Source organism: Danio aesculapii, chromosome 15 (genome assembly GCF_903798145.1).
Source record: "Danio aesculapii chromosome 15, fDanAes4.1, whole genome shotgun sequence".
Lineage (NCBI taxonomy): Eukaryota > Metazoa > Chordata > Actinopteri > Cypriniformes > Danionidae > Danio > Danio aesculapii.
In genome coordinates this window covers 4,824,017-4,841,859 of record NC_079449.1, presented here as the reverse complement: position 1 = coordinate 4,841,859, position 17,843 = coordinate 4,824,017, and the positions used below count along the sequence as shown (strand labels likewise).

The 17,843-nt window shown below is 34.2% G+C and overlaps 1 protein-coding gene across 1 annotated transcript; it reads right to left on the bottom strand.

Moving 5' to 3' along the window:
• Positions 1 to 411: 411 nt before the first annotated feature.
• lamtor1 (late endosomal/lysosomal adaptor, MAPK and MTOR activator 1) lies at positions 412 to 15,927 on the bottom strand. Its single transcript, XM_056473604.1, has 5 exons — positions 15,735 to 15,927; positions 10,165 to 10,310; positions 4,579 to 4,656; positions 4,014 to 4,137; positions 412 to 2,316 (listed from the first exon to the last, which is right to left on the bottom strand). Exons 1-5 carry the CDS (start codon positions 15,774 to 15,776, stop codon positions 2,224 to 2,226), a joined length of 483 nt encoding a protein of 160 aa, XP_056329579.1. The 5' UTR covers positions 15,777 to 15,927; the 3' UTR covers positions 412 to 2,223.
• Between the last annotated feature and the right edge of the window lie 1,916 nt (positions 15,928 to 17,843).

Here is a 17,843-nt window from a genome sequence, read left to right as displayed (position 1 = left end):
CAACAAACTTCAGGACATTGGTGTTGACTCAACTTTCAACCCAATTACTGCACTTGACTTGATTTAAGTTGAGTAAACTCAAAATGTCCTGAGGTTTGTTGCCTTTAAATTTTCAGTTGGGTCAACTTTTTTTTTACAGTGAATAAATGTCAATTATAACAGGGAAAAGGGTAGAATTATTTATTTTTGTCTTGCAATATAGACTTTCAAAGTTGCCTCTGTTTTATAGTTTTACATCTCAATCTTAGTATAGAAAGATATAAACTAGAAATTGTGATTATTTAGAATTCTGATAAACTCAGCCCGCAATTAATTTTCAATTTGCAGACATAAACTTACAAATCTGGGAAATAATAAGTGTAATAAGTAATTTTCACTGTTGAGCTACGAAAATTAGCAAATGGGAAAAATAATAAGCGTGCAATCAATTTTTAATTTGGAAATATAAACTAGAAAATCTGAAAAATAATAAGCGCACAATTAATTTTCACTTTTGAGATATTTTTCAGATTTGCACGTTTATAAAAGTGTATAATTACATTTTCGCTCTTGATATAAACTTGCAAATCTGAGAAATAATAAGTGTGCAATTACATTTTCACTCTTGATATATGAAAATGAGCAAATCGGAATAATAATAAGTGTGCAATCAATTTTTAATTTGGAAATATAGTCTTGCAAATCTGAAAAACAACAAGTGCACAATTAATTTTCACTTTTGAGATATTTTTTAGATTTGCACGTTTATAAAAGTGTACAATTAAATTTTCACTCTTGATATATGAAAATGAGCAAATCGGAATAATAATAAGTGTGCAATCCATTTTCAATTTGGAAATATAGTCTTGCAAATCTGAAAAATAACAAGTGCACAATTAATTTTCACTTTTGAGATATTATTTTTCAGATTTGCAAGTTTATAAGTGTGCAAATCATTTTCACTTCTGAGAAATAAACTTGCAGATGTGAGAAATAATAAGCATGCAATTTATTCTCAATTTGGAGATATAAACTCGCACATCTGAAAGATAATAAGTGTTCAATTTATTTTCAATTTAGAGAAATGAATATGAAAATGTCAGAAATCACTTACAAAATATAAACTACAGCTTTCTAGAACTCAAAAGTTGTGAGACACAAATACGCAAATATAAGAAAGTGAGACGTCAGAATTGCATGATGTTAACTCTTATTACCGAACACTGACTTACAATTACAGGAAAAAAAATCTAAAATTATTAGATAAAAAGATGCAAAAACTTTTAATTTTATCCCATGTAGGAAATAGACTTCCATTAAAAATGCTGATAGACAAAAAAATATTATCAATATGTAAACTGTAGGGACATCCCATATTTCTGAGTATCGCACAGACTCGAATCTAAACCAGTTAAGAATACGTACGATTGAACATCAAGCAGATCATTCACACAAAACAGACCCAATTAAAGACCTTAAAATAGAAAGAGAGTTTCTGCATCATTATATGTGTGTAATATGTAAACTGAATAATCTGCATGCCAATCTACAACCACAGCACATCACAGTTGGACTGAAAGATGAACTCTAAGCCAGTGTTTCTCAACCACGTTCCTGGAGGACCACCAGCTCTGCACATTTTCCAGGTCTCCTTAACCAAACACTGAATCAGATCATCAGCTCATTAGACTGAAAGACCTGTAATGAGTGTGACAAAGAAGACATCCAAAATGCAGTGCCGGTGGTGCTCCTGGAACGTGGTTGAGAAACACTGCTCTAAACCCCGGTGAATGCAGAATCCTACAGTAAAACCAATGAACGATGTGCAGGAAACAACGCTGTGTGTTAAGATGACCCAGTCATAACCCAATCAATCCACGATCAACTGTAGTTCAAGTAGAAGAGGTCTGGATGCGCTACTCGGTTTAACAACCAATCAGGACATTAAAAAGCCAAGAGAAGGAAAACAAAGCAACGGTAGCAGCCCGACACAGGAGTCCAGCTTATGTTGCATTTGAGTTTGATTAATGCACAAACACGCCTGAAAATACGCCCCGGATATCGCTCAGATTGTGGGATTACTCAAGCAGCTCTGGCCGGGGTGAATTATATTAATCTGCAGGACATTCAGAGGAACAAACGCACGGGCCTCTGCATCTCCAGACGTTCGGAAGGAAAGTGAAAGGGTGAGAAGAAGAGACAGAAACAGAGGATTTGGGCGGAAAGGGGTCCGATTTATATGGATCATGGTATAGCAAACTGCACCACGAGCTCTTCCTTGGCATCTACTTTGATTTGTGAGATGGCGCTATAGGCGTACGCAGCGATCTTCGAGACCTGAGGAGGAAAGAAATGTTATAGATTAAACAAAACATGCATCGTATTTAGTGACAGAGCAAATAAATGAGCTGATATCTAAGAGAAAAAAAGCACAGCCTTGTTTTTGTGTGTGTGTGATTTTGATTTTGAGGCTTCCAACTTTCTTTGTGTTTCTCTGTGTTTTATTTATTAAAAATAAAAAAGCATTAAAGTCATCACTCTTAGGTGTAATTTGCTTTCAAAGTATTTTTACAGTTCAGTTTTAGCGATTTGCAGTGCACTTTGAAAACATTGATGTCATTTTGAACACAGCCTTATGGTGAAAGCTGTAGGTGACCTATTATTTAAAAGCGGAATTTGCGTTACGTCTACAAAGCTTGAGAAAACAAAAAACATAGCATACGTTAATTCTTTTAATTTATAGTGGGTTATTTATTAAATATCTGTACTGTATATGACATGGGCCTGCTGGTTAGAACATTCTGCTGTGGTTGATATATTGTAAAAGAACACTTTTCAAAAAATAAAAAATAAGTAAACAAAACCCTACTTATTAATAATAATTATTATTATTAATATTATTATTATCATCATCATCATCATCATTAATATTATTATTTAAATAGAATTTTTTTCTAATAAATAATAAATATTAAATTTCATTTTATAATAAAAAGCCTCATTATTTATTTATATGATTTATATATGATATTAGAATACGTGTTAGCTTTTGTAAGTGATTTTATGTTTTAGAATGGACTGTAATGTTTAACTTCGCAATAATATTAATAAAGCAAACATATTTCAGTTAATATGGAAAGCGAGTGCATGTTTTTACCAAAATACTGGATTTTTTTTTCAAATGCGTGTGCGTGTAAAACAATACAACCTGCACAAAGAAATGACGGGGTTCTTCTCTAAAGTAGTAGTTCCTCCACCCCAATTAGAGCATAATTATGGCCGTTTTACGTTATAACTAACGTGGTTCAAGCGATAGATCTGCGACAGAGAAACTAGGGGTTTTGGAAAACACTCGTCACTACATCGTTATTTTCCCAAACGATGCATCGTGCTATGATAGTTCAGTCGCGAGTTACGTCGTTGTTTGGGAAACACACCCCTGGGCGTTACTCTCTGTCTCACGCTGAACACAGTCAATCAATCACAACAGACTGGGTCATCGGACCAATCAGCACAGTTTAGCCTCACGCTCAGGAGGGGTTTGGGAACAAATTAATGGCTGAACAAATCATATGGAAGTCGTTGGGATAATTAGGTAAAAGTAAATTGCATATTTAAAAAAAAAATGCATATTATAAGACAATGAAAGTGTTTTTTTTTACTTTGCATCCTGTTGTTGGAGACGCCCAAAACAAATGCATAATAATGGATAATAGGGGCTCTTTAATGATTGCAAAGCCATGATATCATATAATCAATCAACTGACATGAATCCACATCAAATCATAAACAATGCAAATTAAAAAAACATTTCATATTTGTATTGTTTGATTATGTGTCGATTTGACGTAGACAGAGATGCATATGGAAAGTTTGCTTGTGATGTGATGTGAAAAGTCCCGAGAAAGGCTTTTACGCTGAAACACACTGGCATTTACATCATTTCAAAAATGTTTCTCCTTTGATTACAAGTGTTGTTGGAGTTCCCTATTTTTTGCTGGATTTAATAAAGTGTGCAATGCCTCAAGTCTGACCTGCTGGACGTCTGCGTATGGGACCAGGTCAGCAGCGAGCACCTGGTGCGGTTGGCTGGTCAGCGATGGCAGAGGAACAGGCTTTTTCTGAGACAGTGTCCTGCTTAACACCTCCAGCTTAGTGCTGTAACACAAACACACACAATTCAGCCTAAAAACAAACACACACTGCAAGGCATCTCACTCTTTTATTGCATTTCAGGAACATTGGATCCCAAACAACTGTAAGAAATGCTATCGAATAAATCTGGTCAGAGATCTTGTCACACCTGCAATGTTTTTGATCGTTTCAGGATTAATTTTAATGCGATTTATATTTATTCATATCAGGTTGTCAGACATTTTTACAACACATTAAAGGCAATCATTTTATCTTTTCTAGCACAACATTTTTGATGAAAAATTAATCCATGATGTTGGTTGTCAATGAAATTACATTTAAAATTAAATTGTAAGTTAATGTTATTAACATTCTTTATTTTAAGTAAAAAAAACAAAAAACAAATAAACAACTTTAATACCATTTTAAAGCCCAAATGTTCTCAGTTTCAGAACTGCAACCCACCTGTACTGTCTGGCTCTGTCCATGTATTCATGCTGCTCCATGCCTTGAGAATCCACAGCAGACACATCAATAATGTTCCTAACAAAGAGCAAAACAACACAGAATTACAAGAGAGTGAATTATTGTAAAGAAAAGCGAGTAGTAATAAAAGTGAGTTATAAAAGAAAGTGAATAATTATCTACCAAAAGAAAAGAGTTAAAATTAAAAGAAAACTGAATAATAATAAATATCAGGGAGTTAAAATCTACCAAAAGAAAAACTAGTTATAAAAGAAAGTGAGTAATAATCAACTAAAAGAAAAGTAAAATACAAAACAAGTGAGTTATAATAAAATAGGTATTAGTGAATTAATCTACCAAAAGAAAAGGTTATAATCTAAAGAAAAGCAAGTTAGAATATATAGAAGTTATAATCCAGTATAAATCTAGCGAGTTATAATACAGGGTGGGCCATTTATATGGATACACCTTAATAAAATAGGAATGGTTGGTGATATTGACGTCCTGTTTGTGGCACATTACTATATGTGAGGAGGCAAACTTCAAGAGGGTGGTGACCATGGTGGCCATTTTGAATTTGGCCATCTTGGATCCAACTTGTTTTTTCCAATAGGAAGAGGGTCATGTGACACATCAAACTTATTGGGAATTTCACAAGAAAAACAATGGTGTGCTTGGTTTTAACGTAACTTTATTCTTTCATTAGTTATTTACAGGTTTCTGACCACTTGTAAAATGTGTTCAATGTGCTGCCCATTGTGTTGGATTGTCAATGCAATCCTTTTCTCCCACACCACAGGAGAAATGCCAGCACAGGCTTCCAGCATCCAAAGTTTCGGGTGTTGCACATCTTGTATCTTCACACCTTAGACAACAAAGATAGTGGGGCCATTCTTCATCAATGGAAACCTCAAGGCCACTGGATATTTGAAATGGCTACATGATGATGCGTTTCACTCTTTATGCACTGAAGCTGGCACGTTCCCTGAGTTCCAGCTAGATGGTGCACACATTATGGGTGTCACATCCGAACATTCCTAGATGAACAGTTTCCTGAAAAGTGGATTGGTCATCGTGGGCCAGTTGAATGACCCCTAAGGTCTGCCGATATAACCCCTTTAGAATTTTATCTTTGAGGTCATCTGAAGGCAATTGTCTATGGTGTGAAGATACAAGATGTGCAGCACCTGAAACTTTGGATACTGGAAGCCTGTGCTGGCATTTCTCCTGCGGTGTTGCTATCAGTGTGTCAAGTGTGGGAGAAGAGGGTTGCATTGACAATCCAACACAATGGGCAGCACATTGAACACATTTTATAAGTGGTCAGAAACCTGTAAATAACTAATGAAAGAATAAAGTTATGTTAAAACCAAGCACACCATTGTTTTTCTTGTGAAATTCCCAATAAGTTTGATGTGTCACATGACCCTCTTCCTATTGAAAAAACAAAAGTTGGATCCAGGATGGCCGACTTCAAAATGGCCACCATGGTCACCACCCATCTTGAAGTTTGCCCCATCACATATAGTAATGTGCCACAAACAGGACGTTAATATCACCAACCATTCCTATTTTATTAAGGTGTATCTATATAAATGGCCACCCAGTAGTAACACCAAAAAAGTGAGATACAAAAAAAGTGAGTTATAATCTAAAGAAATTATATTTATAAAGATTTACAAAAGATTGTATAGATTTATAAAGACAAAGTGGGAAATAATCTACCAACAGCTTTAGTTCAATAATAATGAGATTTAAAGCCAAAAAAAATGAAATTTCACCAAAAAAATAAAAAATTTATTAAAAATAAATAAATCAATTAATCAATTAATAAAAAAAACAATAATAAAAAAATAAAATAAAAAATAAAAAAATACATTAAAAAAATAATAATAAAATAAATAAATAATTTTAAAAAAAAAATAAATAAATAAAAAAGAAATGTAAAAAAAATAATAATAAATCGCTTGTGACATTTTTTTAGCAGAAGAAAAAGTTATTTTGTTTTACACTTAAAACTGACAAATATAATGCAAGCATACATTAAATATTTACAGAAAAATATGAGACTATTTTGACATTTCAATTAAGGATTTTCATTCTGTTCTAGGTCTTTTTGTCTAAACTCAAAAATCACAGATATTCCTCAAACATTTGGACAACAAACATCTGAATATCCACTAATTAAAACAAATGGTCCCACTTTATATTAAGAGCCCTTAACTAATATGTACTCACACTGACATTAATAATTCATTACAATGCACTTATTGTGTAAATACATAGTAAATATGATTGATTAAATATCAGCATATAATTACAACAGTGTTTCTCAACCACATTCCTGAAGGAGCACCAGCTCTGCACATTTTCCCTGTCTCCTTAACCAAACATACCTGATTCAGATCATCAGCTCATTAGCAGAGACTGAAAGACCTGTAATGGGTGTGACAGATAAAAGGAGACATCCAAAACATGAAGTGTTGGTGGTCCTCCAGGAACGTGGTTGAGAAACACTACCTTAACTGCCTTACACCTTAACCAACCCTTAAACCTACCCACACCACCAAACCTGTCCCTTACCCGACCCATATTCCACCTCAAGAGCAGCAGAAGTGTTGTGCAATACATTATCAACACAGTAAATACACTGCATTTATATTTTGATCCAAGTACATAGTAGTTAAGGCCACCAAATGGACCCTTTCCACAAGCGTTTAACAGTTATAAGCATCTTAAATCTTAAAAGTTTCTAATATTTCATTTTTTTAACGTATGAATATTTGCATATGCATTCATGTATGTATTATATCATCTTTGCATCAAATTACAAAAGACGAATTACCACTTATGTGCATACCTGTCAATATTGGGATCTAAAAATAAGGGATGTGCCCACCATAATAAGAGATTCCCTCGACACTTCCACCCCCCCCCCCCCCCAACCCTTTAAAAAATCCCCAAATTACTACATATGTTCATTTGGAGCGGTTTCATTGTAAATAAACAGTTAAATGGCCAGTAATGTGTTTTATTATTATTATTTACTAAAGAAAAGTTCAATAGTATACATTAGCAAACAGTTCAGCTTATTAAAATTAAAAGCTAATGAAATAGATATATCAAATCATCAAGCTATCAAATCTCATTAGCCGTTTCTTCACTGTATAACTTATACATTCTGATTAAAGAGCAACGAATGAATCTCTTTATTTAGATTTTTTTCTTTTCATTACATTAGATCAGTGTTTCCCAACCTTGTTCCTGAAGGCACACCAACAGTACACATTTTCAATCTCTCCCTTATCAAACACACCTGAATCACCTCATCAGAACATTAGAAGAGACTCCAAAACCTGAAATGAATAGGTCAGATAAGGGAGACATCCAAAATATGTACTGTTGGTGTGCCTCCAAGAACAGGGTTGGGAAACATGGCATTAGATAACAGGTGTCACTTTAAAAATGCACACATCTAACGTTATAATGAAAGCTTTTGATTGCTTTCCTAACTTTTTAAGCTCATTTAGGATGAAATTAGCTGTGTTTGAAAAAAAAAACATCCAGAATCGACATCTTTAGATATTATTATTATTAATTATGTGTATTTGTCTGTTCAAACATGCACCCAAAACCCAGACTTTCGCTCCGCTTCAAATCATGTGTACAGAATCTGTTTGGGAAACGGCGTCTATTTATCACTATGGAGCGCGTCAGCCGACGATCATGCTGCATGTTGCAGTCAGCTACATGACTGTTTTGAGGATTGCATATGAAGGAGAGACGGCACCTGTAATTAAAAGGAAAGTGAATCCCGCTGTTTTTATATTTATTTCAACGTGTTTTCATGCCTAAACAAAGCGAAAGCACAGAACAGACCCACATTTAAGAGCAAGAGGCGGCCCCTGGTGGTTTGGCGGTATGGGTTGCGTATAGGGCATAGACTGTAAAATATATGGACGGAGTATCCGTGACGTCACCCATAGGTTTCTGAAGAGCGCAAAAGAAGCTACAAGTAGGCGCGGCCAACCGTCGCCATTTTGTTCGCGCATCATCGCACCCACGGCGGGATACCAAATAAGGGCAAAGAGGCGGAGGGTTAGCGGAGCTACAGACACCTGCTGGCACTTTGCTTAGACCTGGCAGACAGACTTTACTTTGGGAGAAACGCTTAATACTTTATTACCTGCGACTCCTTTGTGTTCTGACCACATGTGCTTGGCTGTACACTATTTCAATATAGTGTTTAGACTTTTAAAACACTGTTGTAACACATTGAGCCACTAAGCATTGTTCTTATGACGTTTTTCTACAGGAGGAAAACGCAAATTACTTCCAAACACTTCAGATATAGTGTGTGTTAGTAAATGCAAGACTATTGATGAACTAAAGCATAACACTGTATGACAACGCTTCAGATGACTGTTCTAGAGCCTACAGCTAATCAATCTGGCACATTCTGGAGTGCTTTACGGGTCTAAAGAAAAATATTAATGATAAATGATCTTAAATAAAACAAATACATTTATAGAGATGGTGTATAAGTATATAACTTTACTCACATGGGAAACAGAGGCCACGTGAATGATTTGTGAGCCCAATTAAGTGCACACAGCATCCCATATCATCTGATTATTGTAAGAAATAAGTCCAAAAGGCAGCTGACTGTGTAAAGCCACATAAAACAAAACAAAAATACGATGAATATGCCGAGATCAGTGGCTAATCTGCAGGATTCAGCTGAGGTGAAGTGACGGCGACCAGCGAGACCTAGCTGTCACTCAAGTGGCCACGCCCTTAAGCAAACTTAATATAACCTAATATAAAGGAAATGGATGAGTTCTAAAAAAATTCACACCCCTCACAGTTGTCATGGAGGGTAATAATAGCTATATGAACCAAAATCGTTCTTTGTACCAGGCTGTAAACACCTTTTTTTCTGCTGTAAAGTTGGCCATTCTAACAGTGGGCTCAATTGCAATTTGCTCTATTATGGAGCCAGGACTAGCGGAATTTTGATGAATTGCAGTTTCAGTTACTTCCGTATTGGGTTCCTGAGGTAGAGCGGGAGGTTGCCGCTTGGTATAGGGAGGCTTGGCTCTTTAATGTTTCTTTGCCACCCTTCAAAGACTGAAAATACGGGAGAAATACGGGAAAATACTTTTACGCGATGATAGCAGGATAGAACTGTAAAATACTGGAGAATCCCGGGAAAAACAAGAGGGTTGACAGGTATGCTTATGCGAGGCGTTTCTAATGCAGCGTCTATGGGGGCAGGACAGTAAATGGGACATTATTCTCTCTTCTGGCTGCCGTTATCAGTCTCACACTATTTTTTCCTTTTTCTGAAATTTTTGATAACACCATGTCGGAATTTTCCTTTTATTATTTCAGCAAACAGTATTGTGAAACAATTATTTGTTGTACTCTCCTATTCGCTGCGCTTTAAGTTTATCAACTATAATGACTTCTGCTACTGAGAAACCTGGAAATGTGAAAAGGCTCCATATAAAGTAGGACCAAACAAAGGAATAATTGAGGACTCATAAGTAAAAGAAAAGCAGAGAAAGTGAGGCGTAATCGTACAGTGCCGTCCGCTGCAGGATAACCGTCAGCAGGGCCTGTTCGTCTGTGCGGTTGGACGGCAGATTGTCTGCGTTTCGCTCCGAGCCATTAGTGGGTTTTCTTTCTTGGTTTGGGTCAGGAATCAGTGGCTTCACCTCATCTCCATCCTGCAGGACAAAAAGAAAAACATCAACAAGTCTTGTTCAAACACTCAGAAAGACCACTTTATTTTCATTTAAGCTTTGAGGTATTCACTTATATTATAGGTCTCGAGAAGTGCATTAAAATGTGAAAATAAAGAGACATGAAGAGAGGGCAGAACATAGTGTAGCTCCCCCATTTTACATCCAATGGTGCTTTGTTTTTATAACAGCTCTGCCAGTGAGAGTGGTTGAGCTCAGTTGAAAAACAAATGAGAAGCGTCTTGAAGGGGGCGGGGCTTGTCAGATACTAGAGAGCATTTGATTGGTCAGAAGATTTGATAAAACTGAAGTATGAGGTGATGCAAGTAAAACCATTGATTCCTTTAGGCTGAACAAACTGCAAGCCTTACATGTTTATATCAGTTTGGTATCTTCTAAATGCAGATTTTGTGGAGTCATTGCAAAATTCAACCATAACAGAGTGAATCTTTATCATTTGCATGTGATTTAAAGGCATTTCAAGCATTCAGGCACAAAAAAGTACATTTGTAACATTAATGAAGGTTATTTTCATTGAATTATTTATACAGTGTTATTTTACTTTACATTATTTAATTTCTGTACCTAAAAAATTCCGTTTGACTCTCTGGAAAACCGGAGAGCACTGTTTATTTAACTTTTTTCTGAGCCATACTGTAATTATTCTTGCTTGCAATTTGTTTATTAATTTTTATACATGATTCACACCCTTACAAACTCACCCTAATCAATCTAAATGAATGATTACCTTCCGAAAAGACCTGTTTATGCCATCTGGTGAAATTGTATTCATATCGCAAGACATATCACAGAAAAACAAAATATCGCAATGTTGTGCAGCCCTTGTGCACATTATAATACAGTTACACTACCAGACAAACGGATGTCTTCCTATTCTAAGGTGTGCAGTTATTCTCAGATAAACACACAGATAAAGTAGTTCCGACAGGCAGGCCTGGATTGGCTAATGAGGAGGACCGGGAGAATTCCAAGTGGGCTGGTCCGTTTTTTGGCCGCGAGGGCCGGCGTCCCTAGCTGCTTGCACTCTCAGCAGTCGCACTTTTTTCAATTATTTATTTATTTGACCATAGCCTCACTCTTTTGATTCATTATTTTGCTGCAGCTCAGCTGTTTTTATTTATTTTCTTGCAGCCCCGTGAGCAAAACGCATCCTGCAGTTTAATGATGACGTACGTAACTATCATTCCACCCCAAACAGCGGCACCTTAGTGAATAGAAGAATTCAAATAATTAATATGAATGAATATTAGACCTGCTAAATGAAAATCAGATGATTCACTACATTAATAAATCTGACATAACTTGATCAGAAATCTAAAAAGGGGAGAAAAAGATTAAGCCATCAATAAGAGTCTTGCAGATGACAGTGCAGTACTTATTTTTTTATTCCTCACGCACGAGTATAACAGCACCATTGCGGTCCGGTGGTCAGCACGTTGCATTACGACGCTGCCGATCCGAGTTCGAACCTCATATGAGTAGTTTTTTTTATTTTTTTTACTGTTAAGACATATATTACTGTTTGGATTACTTATATAGCTGTACATATTTTATTTTGTGTGTGACCACCGTTACAAAGGACTGGATATCTATGAAGAATTTTGCACAGAATATATATTCAGATATTGCAGGAAAGGACATAGTGATGTCTTAAAGAATAGTGTTGGAGATTTAGCTACCCTTTAATATTCTCATATTTATGAAAAACATCTGACGTTCTAAAGCAGCTGTGTCCTTGTAAAAGATGTGATGGTGTCATTAGAAACTGAATTGGAAATGACCTTATTTTAATATAGTCAGTCATGAACTGAGGCGGGCCGGTCTAAGGCTTGAAACTCCAGGGCGAAAAGGAGTCCCACTCCGGCCCCGGCGGCAGGATTTGAGCGCATTACAGCTCCATATATCACTACGCTGAATGATTTGAGTTATTTCATAGCTACAACAGTCAAAAATCACATTAAAACAGAAGGCTTTTGAGAAGAGGAGTACACAGGAGTAGTTTGAGGACAAAACCATGACAAATGTCAGAAATACAACATCTAACTGTGGAAACTGGAGTATATGAGGATTAATTCAGATCGAGCTGTTGAATTATTAGAACATAAATGTACAACTTAAAAGTAACAGCCACAATGCGAATCACCACCTCAGATGTGCATTATTTGTCTAATAATTCAGAATAACTTACATCGATTATTATTTTATTACCACTCAAATTTTTTCTATGGGTTCTTGTGTTTGTCCAGCAATGTAAAATCTCTGTGGTAAACATAACCTAACATAATTTAAAGAGCTTGTATATATTGATTTACAGCACAGTGCAAACTGCACGCACTAACAGCAAATGCGAGAAACTAATGCTGTCAAATGATCAATCACTTCCAAAATCAATGTACTTAGTTTCCATATACATAAATCACTAATATCTATTGTTAAAAATCAGTTCATAGAAACATTAATTGTATTTTTTGTATTCAATTTAATTATATTTAGCAGAATACTTCAAGTTTTTGAGTATATTCTTCAAAAATGTTTTAAAAAAAATAGTCCATTTTATGTGGTCAATGTTTATAAACTATTAATTGATGGCATTTACAGAAATAGTGATATATCGTATCATTTTATTAGATGAATTAAGTGTTTATGATTAATGGGATAGTGACTCAATTTACATGTTAAGGTGAGCTATTTACTCTCCCTTTAGTGGTTAAAAACCTTTATGAGTTTCTTTCTGCTTTTGAACACAAAAGATACTTTGAGTATCATACCATAGTATTTATTTCAATTTAATTTATAACCTTTTCACATTTGCCTCAAGTTATTTATTTATTTTTTTAATATTTATAATATAATATATATTTATTTTTAACTGACTAAAATCATAAGTACTCCTCATACTTTCGCACAACTGTTATAAAAACTCCCAGGCCTGAAAATCCACTAATACAAACAACTTTAATTGAGGTAAAGTTGGTTTTATATTCGCACATTCAGACATTCTCCTTGATAATCTTATTTAGGAAAAGTATTGTTTGCTAATTGTAAATAATGAAATCATATTAGCAGCCAATAAATATCAAAGTATTCAAAGCATTGTTTACAGTCAATTAAATAGTGCTAATGTTGTTTTGAAGTCATTCTTACATGCGATTTCAGACCGAATATTCAAAGTACCATGGTAAACAATATAGGGAGCGAGTCATTGAACGAATATGTGAATTTAAAACCAACTTTACCTCAACCCAACTTTTACATGATTGTGGAAACTCTTAATACTGCATTTCCCAAACATTAGCACATATCAGATCTGACACATTTGACCCACACACAACACAAAACCCCTAAATTACGACAAATCCCAAGTCTAATCACGGAAACACCAGCTTTAATTAATTACAAAAACAGGTTGATGATAAAATATACATAAATAAAGTAGCATAAATGGAATAAGTTGGTTGTAGTTGACAAACACTCAGTATTGAGCTGTTCTTGAATCATAAACACACTTGAAAGTGTGTAGTAAGTATTAGTATTCGAGTTATTTATTATTAGTATTTTGAGTTATTTTTCTGTACTGGTCATAGCATAAAACTAACTTTTAGAGCAAATACTACAATATTTAGACATTTTAATTTAAAACCTTTTCACATTTGGCTTCAGTTATTTAATTTTAACTCACTAAAATCAGAAATACTTCTCATACTTTCGTACAACTGTAATAAAACCCCCAGGCCTATATATTCACTAATATATTTAACTTTTCCATCCTTGTGGAAACCCTTAATACTGCATTTCCCCAAACATTAGCATTAGCACATGTCAGATCTGACACATTTGATCCACATCCAACACAAAACTCCCAATTATCACTGAAACCCCAGCTTTAATTAATTACAAACACACGTTGATGATAAAATGTACATAAAATAGCGTTACTGGAATAAGTTTGTTGTAGTTTAGACAAACACTCAGTATTCAGCTGTTCTTGAATAATAAACACACACTGTATTAAAAGTGTGTCGTAAGTAAATGCTGTTGCAGGACTACAGGCTACATGAAGCTTTATTATTATTAGTATTTTAAGTTATTTTTCTGTACTGGACATAGCATAAAACTAACTTTTAGAGCAAATCCTACAATATTCAGACATTTTAATTTAAAACCTTTTCACATTTGGCTTCAGTTATCCATTTTTAACTCAATAAAATCAGAAATACTCCTCATACTTTCGTACAACTGTTATAAAAACTCCCAGGCCTAAAAATACACTAATATTCAACTTTTTCATCCTTGTGGAAACCCTTAATACTGCATTTCCCCAAACATTAGCATTAGCACATGTCAGATCTGATACCTTTGATCCACATCCAACACAAAACTCCCAATTTACAACAAATCCCACCAAAACACCAGCTTTAATTAATTACAAACACACGTTGATGACAAAATATACATAAATAAAGTAGCATTACTATAATAAGTTTGTTGTAGTTTTTGACAAACATTCAGTATTGAATCATAAACTACAATAAGCTGTATTATTATTAGTATTTTAAGTTATTTTTCTGTAGTGGACAGCATAAAACTAACTTTTGAAGCAAATCCTACAATATCTAGACATTTTAATTTAAAACCTTTTAACAATTGGCTTGAGCTATTTAATTTTAACTCACTAAAATCAGAAATACTTCTCATGTTTTCGTACAACTGTTATAAAACCCCCAGGCCTAAAAATATTGAGGTAAAGTTTTTATATTCACACATTCGTTCAGTGACAACTTGTGACCTGGTCCCTGTATTGTTTACCATGGTACTTTGAATATTAGGTCTGAAATCTCATCTAAGTATGACTTGAAAACAACATTAGCACTATTTATTTGACTGTGAACAGTGTACTTTGATCATATGATTTCCCTATTTATAATTAGCAAAGATTTATTTATTTTAAGTTATATTAAGTTAACTTTAGTTAAGGAGAAAGTCAGAATGTGCGAATATAAAACCAACTTTACCTCAATCCTAAAAATACACTAATATATTTTACTTTTCCATCCTTGTGGAAACCCTTAATACTACATTTCCCCAAACATTAGCATTAGCACTTGTCAGATCTGACACATTTGATCCACATCCAACACAAACCTCCCAATTTACAACAAATCCCACCAAAACACCAGCTTTAAGTAATTACAAACACACGATAATGACGAAATATTCATAAATAAAGTCGCGTTACTGGAATAAGTTTGTTGTAGTTTTGACAAACACTCAGTATTGCGCTGTTCTTGAATCATAAACACACAACTATACTGAAAGTGTGTCGTAAGTAGATGCTGTTGCAGGACTACAGACGCCACATTAAGCTTTATTATTAGTGTTTTGAGTTACCGGGTCCGTCGTCTCGCTGTCGCTGCTGAAACAGCACCCCATGATGGCCGCCCAGCGGGTTCAGTATCTTGAACTTGGGTTTTTTATTCGTCTCAGGAGCGTTTTTGGGCTTGTGTTTGTCTCTTGGCTGTGAAGAGATTTGCTGCAAACGCAGAAACCATCACATGACAGCACTCCCAATCGTGTCACGTGACTTCCGTCTCCACACTGTCACGTCAGTTCCGCTCCCAAAACCCGTTAAAAACCTTTCGAAAGTTAACAAAGTACAAGAGATTTCTTATAAAATAATTGATAAATTCTGTCCGGCCCGTCATCATATGAAAAAATAAAGTGATATCTCCTCCAACTGTTCCTTTTGTGATAAAAAAATAAAGTGATATCTCCTCCAACTGTTCCTTTTGTGATAAAAAAAATAAAGTGATATCTCCTCCAACTGTTCCTTTTGTGATAAAAAAAATAAAGTGATATCTCCTCCAACTGTTCTTTTTGTGATAAAAATGAAGTGATATCTTCTCCAACTGTTCCTTTTGTGATAAAAAAAAATAAAGTGATATCAGCTCCAACTGTTCCTGTTGTGATGACTGTTTTGAAACTGTTGTTCATCTTTTTTGGTACTGTCTATTTACAAAAATATTTTGGAAAAATGTTGTGAATTTTATTCGAAGTAAAATTGATAATGAATGTACTTTGTATTGGAAAGATGTAGTATTGGGCTTTACTGAGTATGAACAACATAAAAGTATGTGGTGAACTTAATTTTGCTGCTTGATAAATGTCACATTCATAAGTCAAAAAGTCAAAATTCATTTTTGTACCCTAGCCCCTTCACAACCCTTTGACGGTTTATGTTGTATAAACTTAAATAATTTTTATTTATTTATTTATTTTTATGTTAAGAACAATTGTCATTACTATACGTTGTTTTTTCCCCCACTATATTTGTATTTGCCTACTGTTATAATTGTATTACTTCATGCTTGTTTTATACGTGTAAGGCCTTCTTTGTTTGTATATTTCTTTGAATAATAAAAAAGAAATCTTTCGAAAAAGGAAACATCTCTCTTTCAATTTTTATGGGAAAATGTACTTTTTGGCTTTACTAATCAAGAGGAAAATTGGTTTGATTTATTTACTTATATTGTTAACAAAGTTTTACATTCATATATGTAAACTTGCTAACAAGAAACCTAATTTTAGAGTTTGGTGACTGAAATATGCTTGTATAGTACCAGCATCAGAGACTCTTGAGACAAGTAACCCATATGCACTTTAAAATTTTTATAAAAAATTTGTGTATTGTAATATAAAGTATTTATTTAATTATTACATGTGTACCCCCTGGTGTGTGTGTGTGTATATATATATATATATATATATATATATATATATATATATATATATATATATATATACATATACATACATGTTATATATTCATTCATTAATTTTTCTACGGTTTAGTCTCTATTCATCAGGGGTCGCCACAGCAGAATGAACCGCCAGCTATTTCCAGCATATGTTTTACACAGCGGATGCTCTTCCAGCTTTTGTTTCAGATTGTCATTTGTCTTATTTTCATTTAGTTTTTTCTTTATTGAATTATTTGTTACTCTTTCATGTATTGATTTTTAATCTTTTGTTGTAGTTATGTATTGAAAACTAAGCTGTGCAATGAAAATATATTGATCTGCATTCATTTTAGTCACATAATATTAGTGCAAATTTCGTACTATCTCCCTTAATGCACTAGTAAATCTCCTGTTATTAATGAATGTGACTTAAATAATAATAAAGTTAGTTTAAAACCATCCTCCTTTAATGAGCGATCCTTGACATAACAACATGCTTTTAAATTAAGGAAAGTAATGGTTCCCAGAATCCATCTTTGTCTTTATTTGTCAAAGATTCTAAGTGCAAAGATATCAATAACTTATTCTTTTCTTTTATTTGGCAAAAAAAAGAGTTCTCACTAATAACGAAGCTGAAGGAGGTCTAGAGATGCTTTATTTTGAGGATATCAATAAGACATTTAAGGTCAATTGGACTAAGAGATGTCTATCCACCCCTAACTCCTTTTGGAACCATATTCCTCATAGTCTTTTTAACCAA

Coding starts and splice junctions, on each gene's coding strand:
- lamtor1 (XM_056473604.1), bottom strand. CDS start 15,776: ATGGGGTGCTGTTTCAGCAGCGACAGCGAGACGACGGACCCG. Junction 10,311..15,734: donor ACAGCGAGACGACGGACCCG/GTAACTCAAAAC, acceptor TTTGTCCTGCAG/GATGGAGATGAGGTGAAGCC. Junction 4,138..4,578: donor GACAGAGCCAGACAGTACAG/GTGGGTTGCAGT, acceptor TTTGTGTTACAG/CACTAAGCTGGAGGTGTTAA.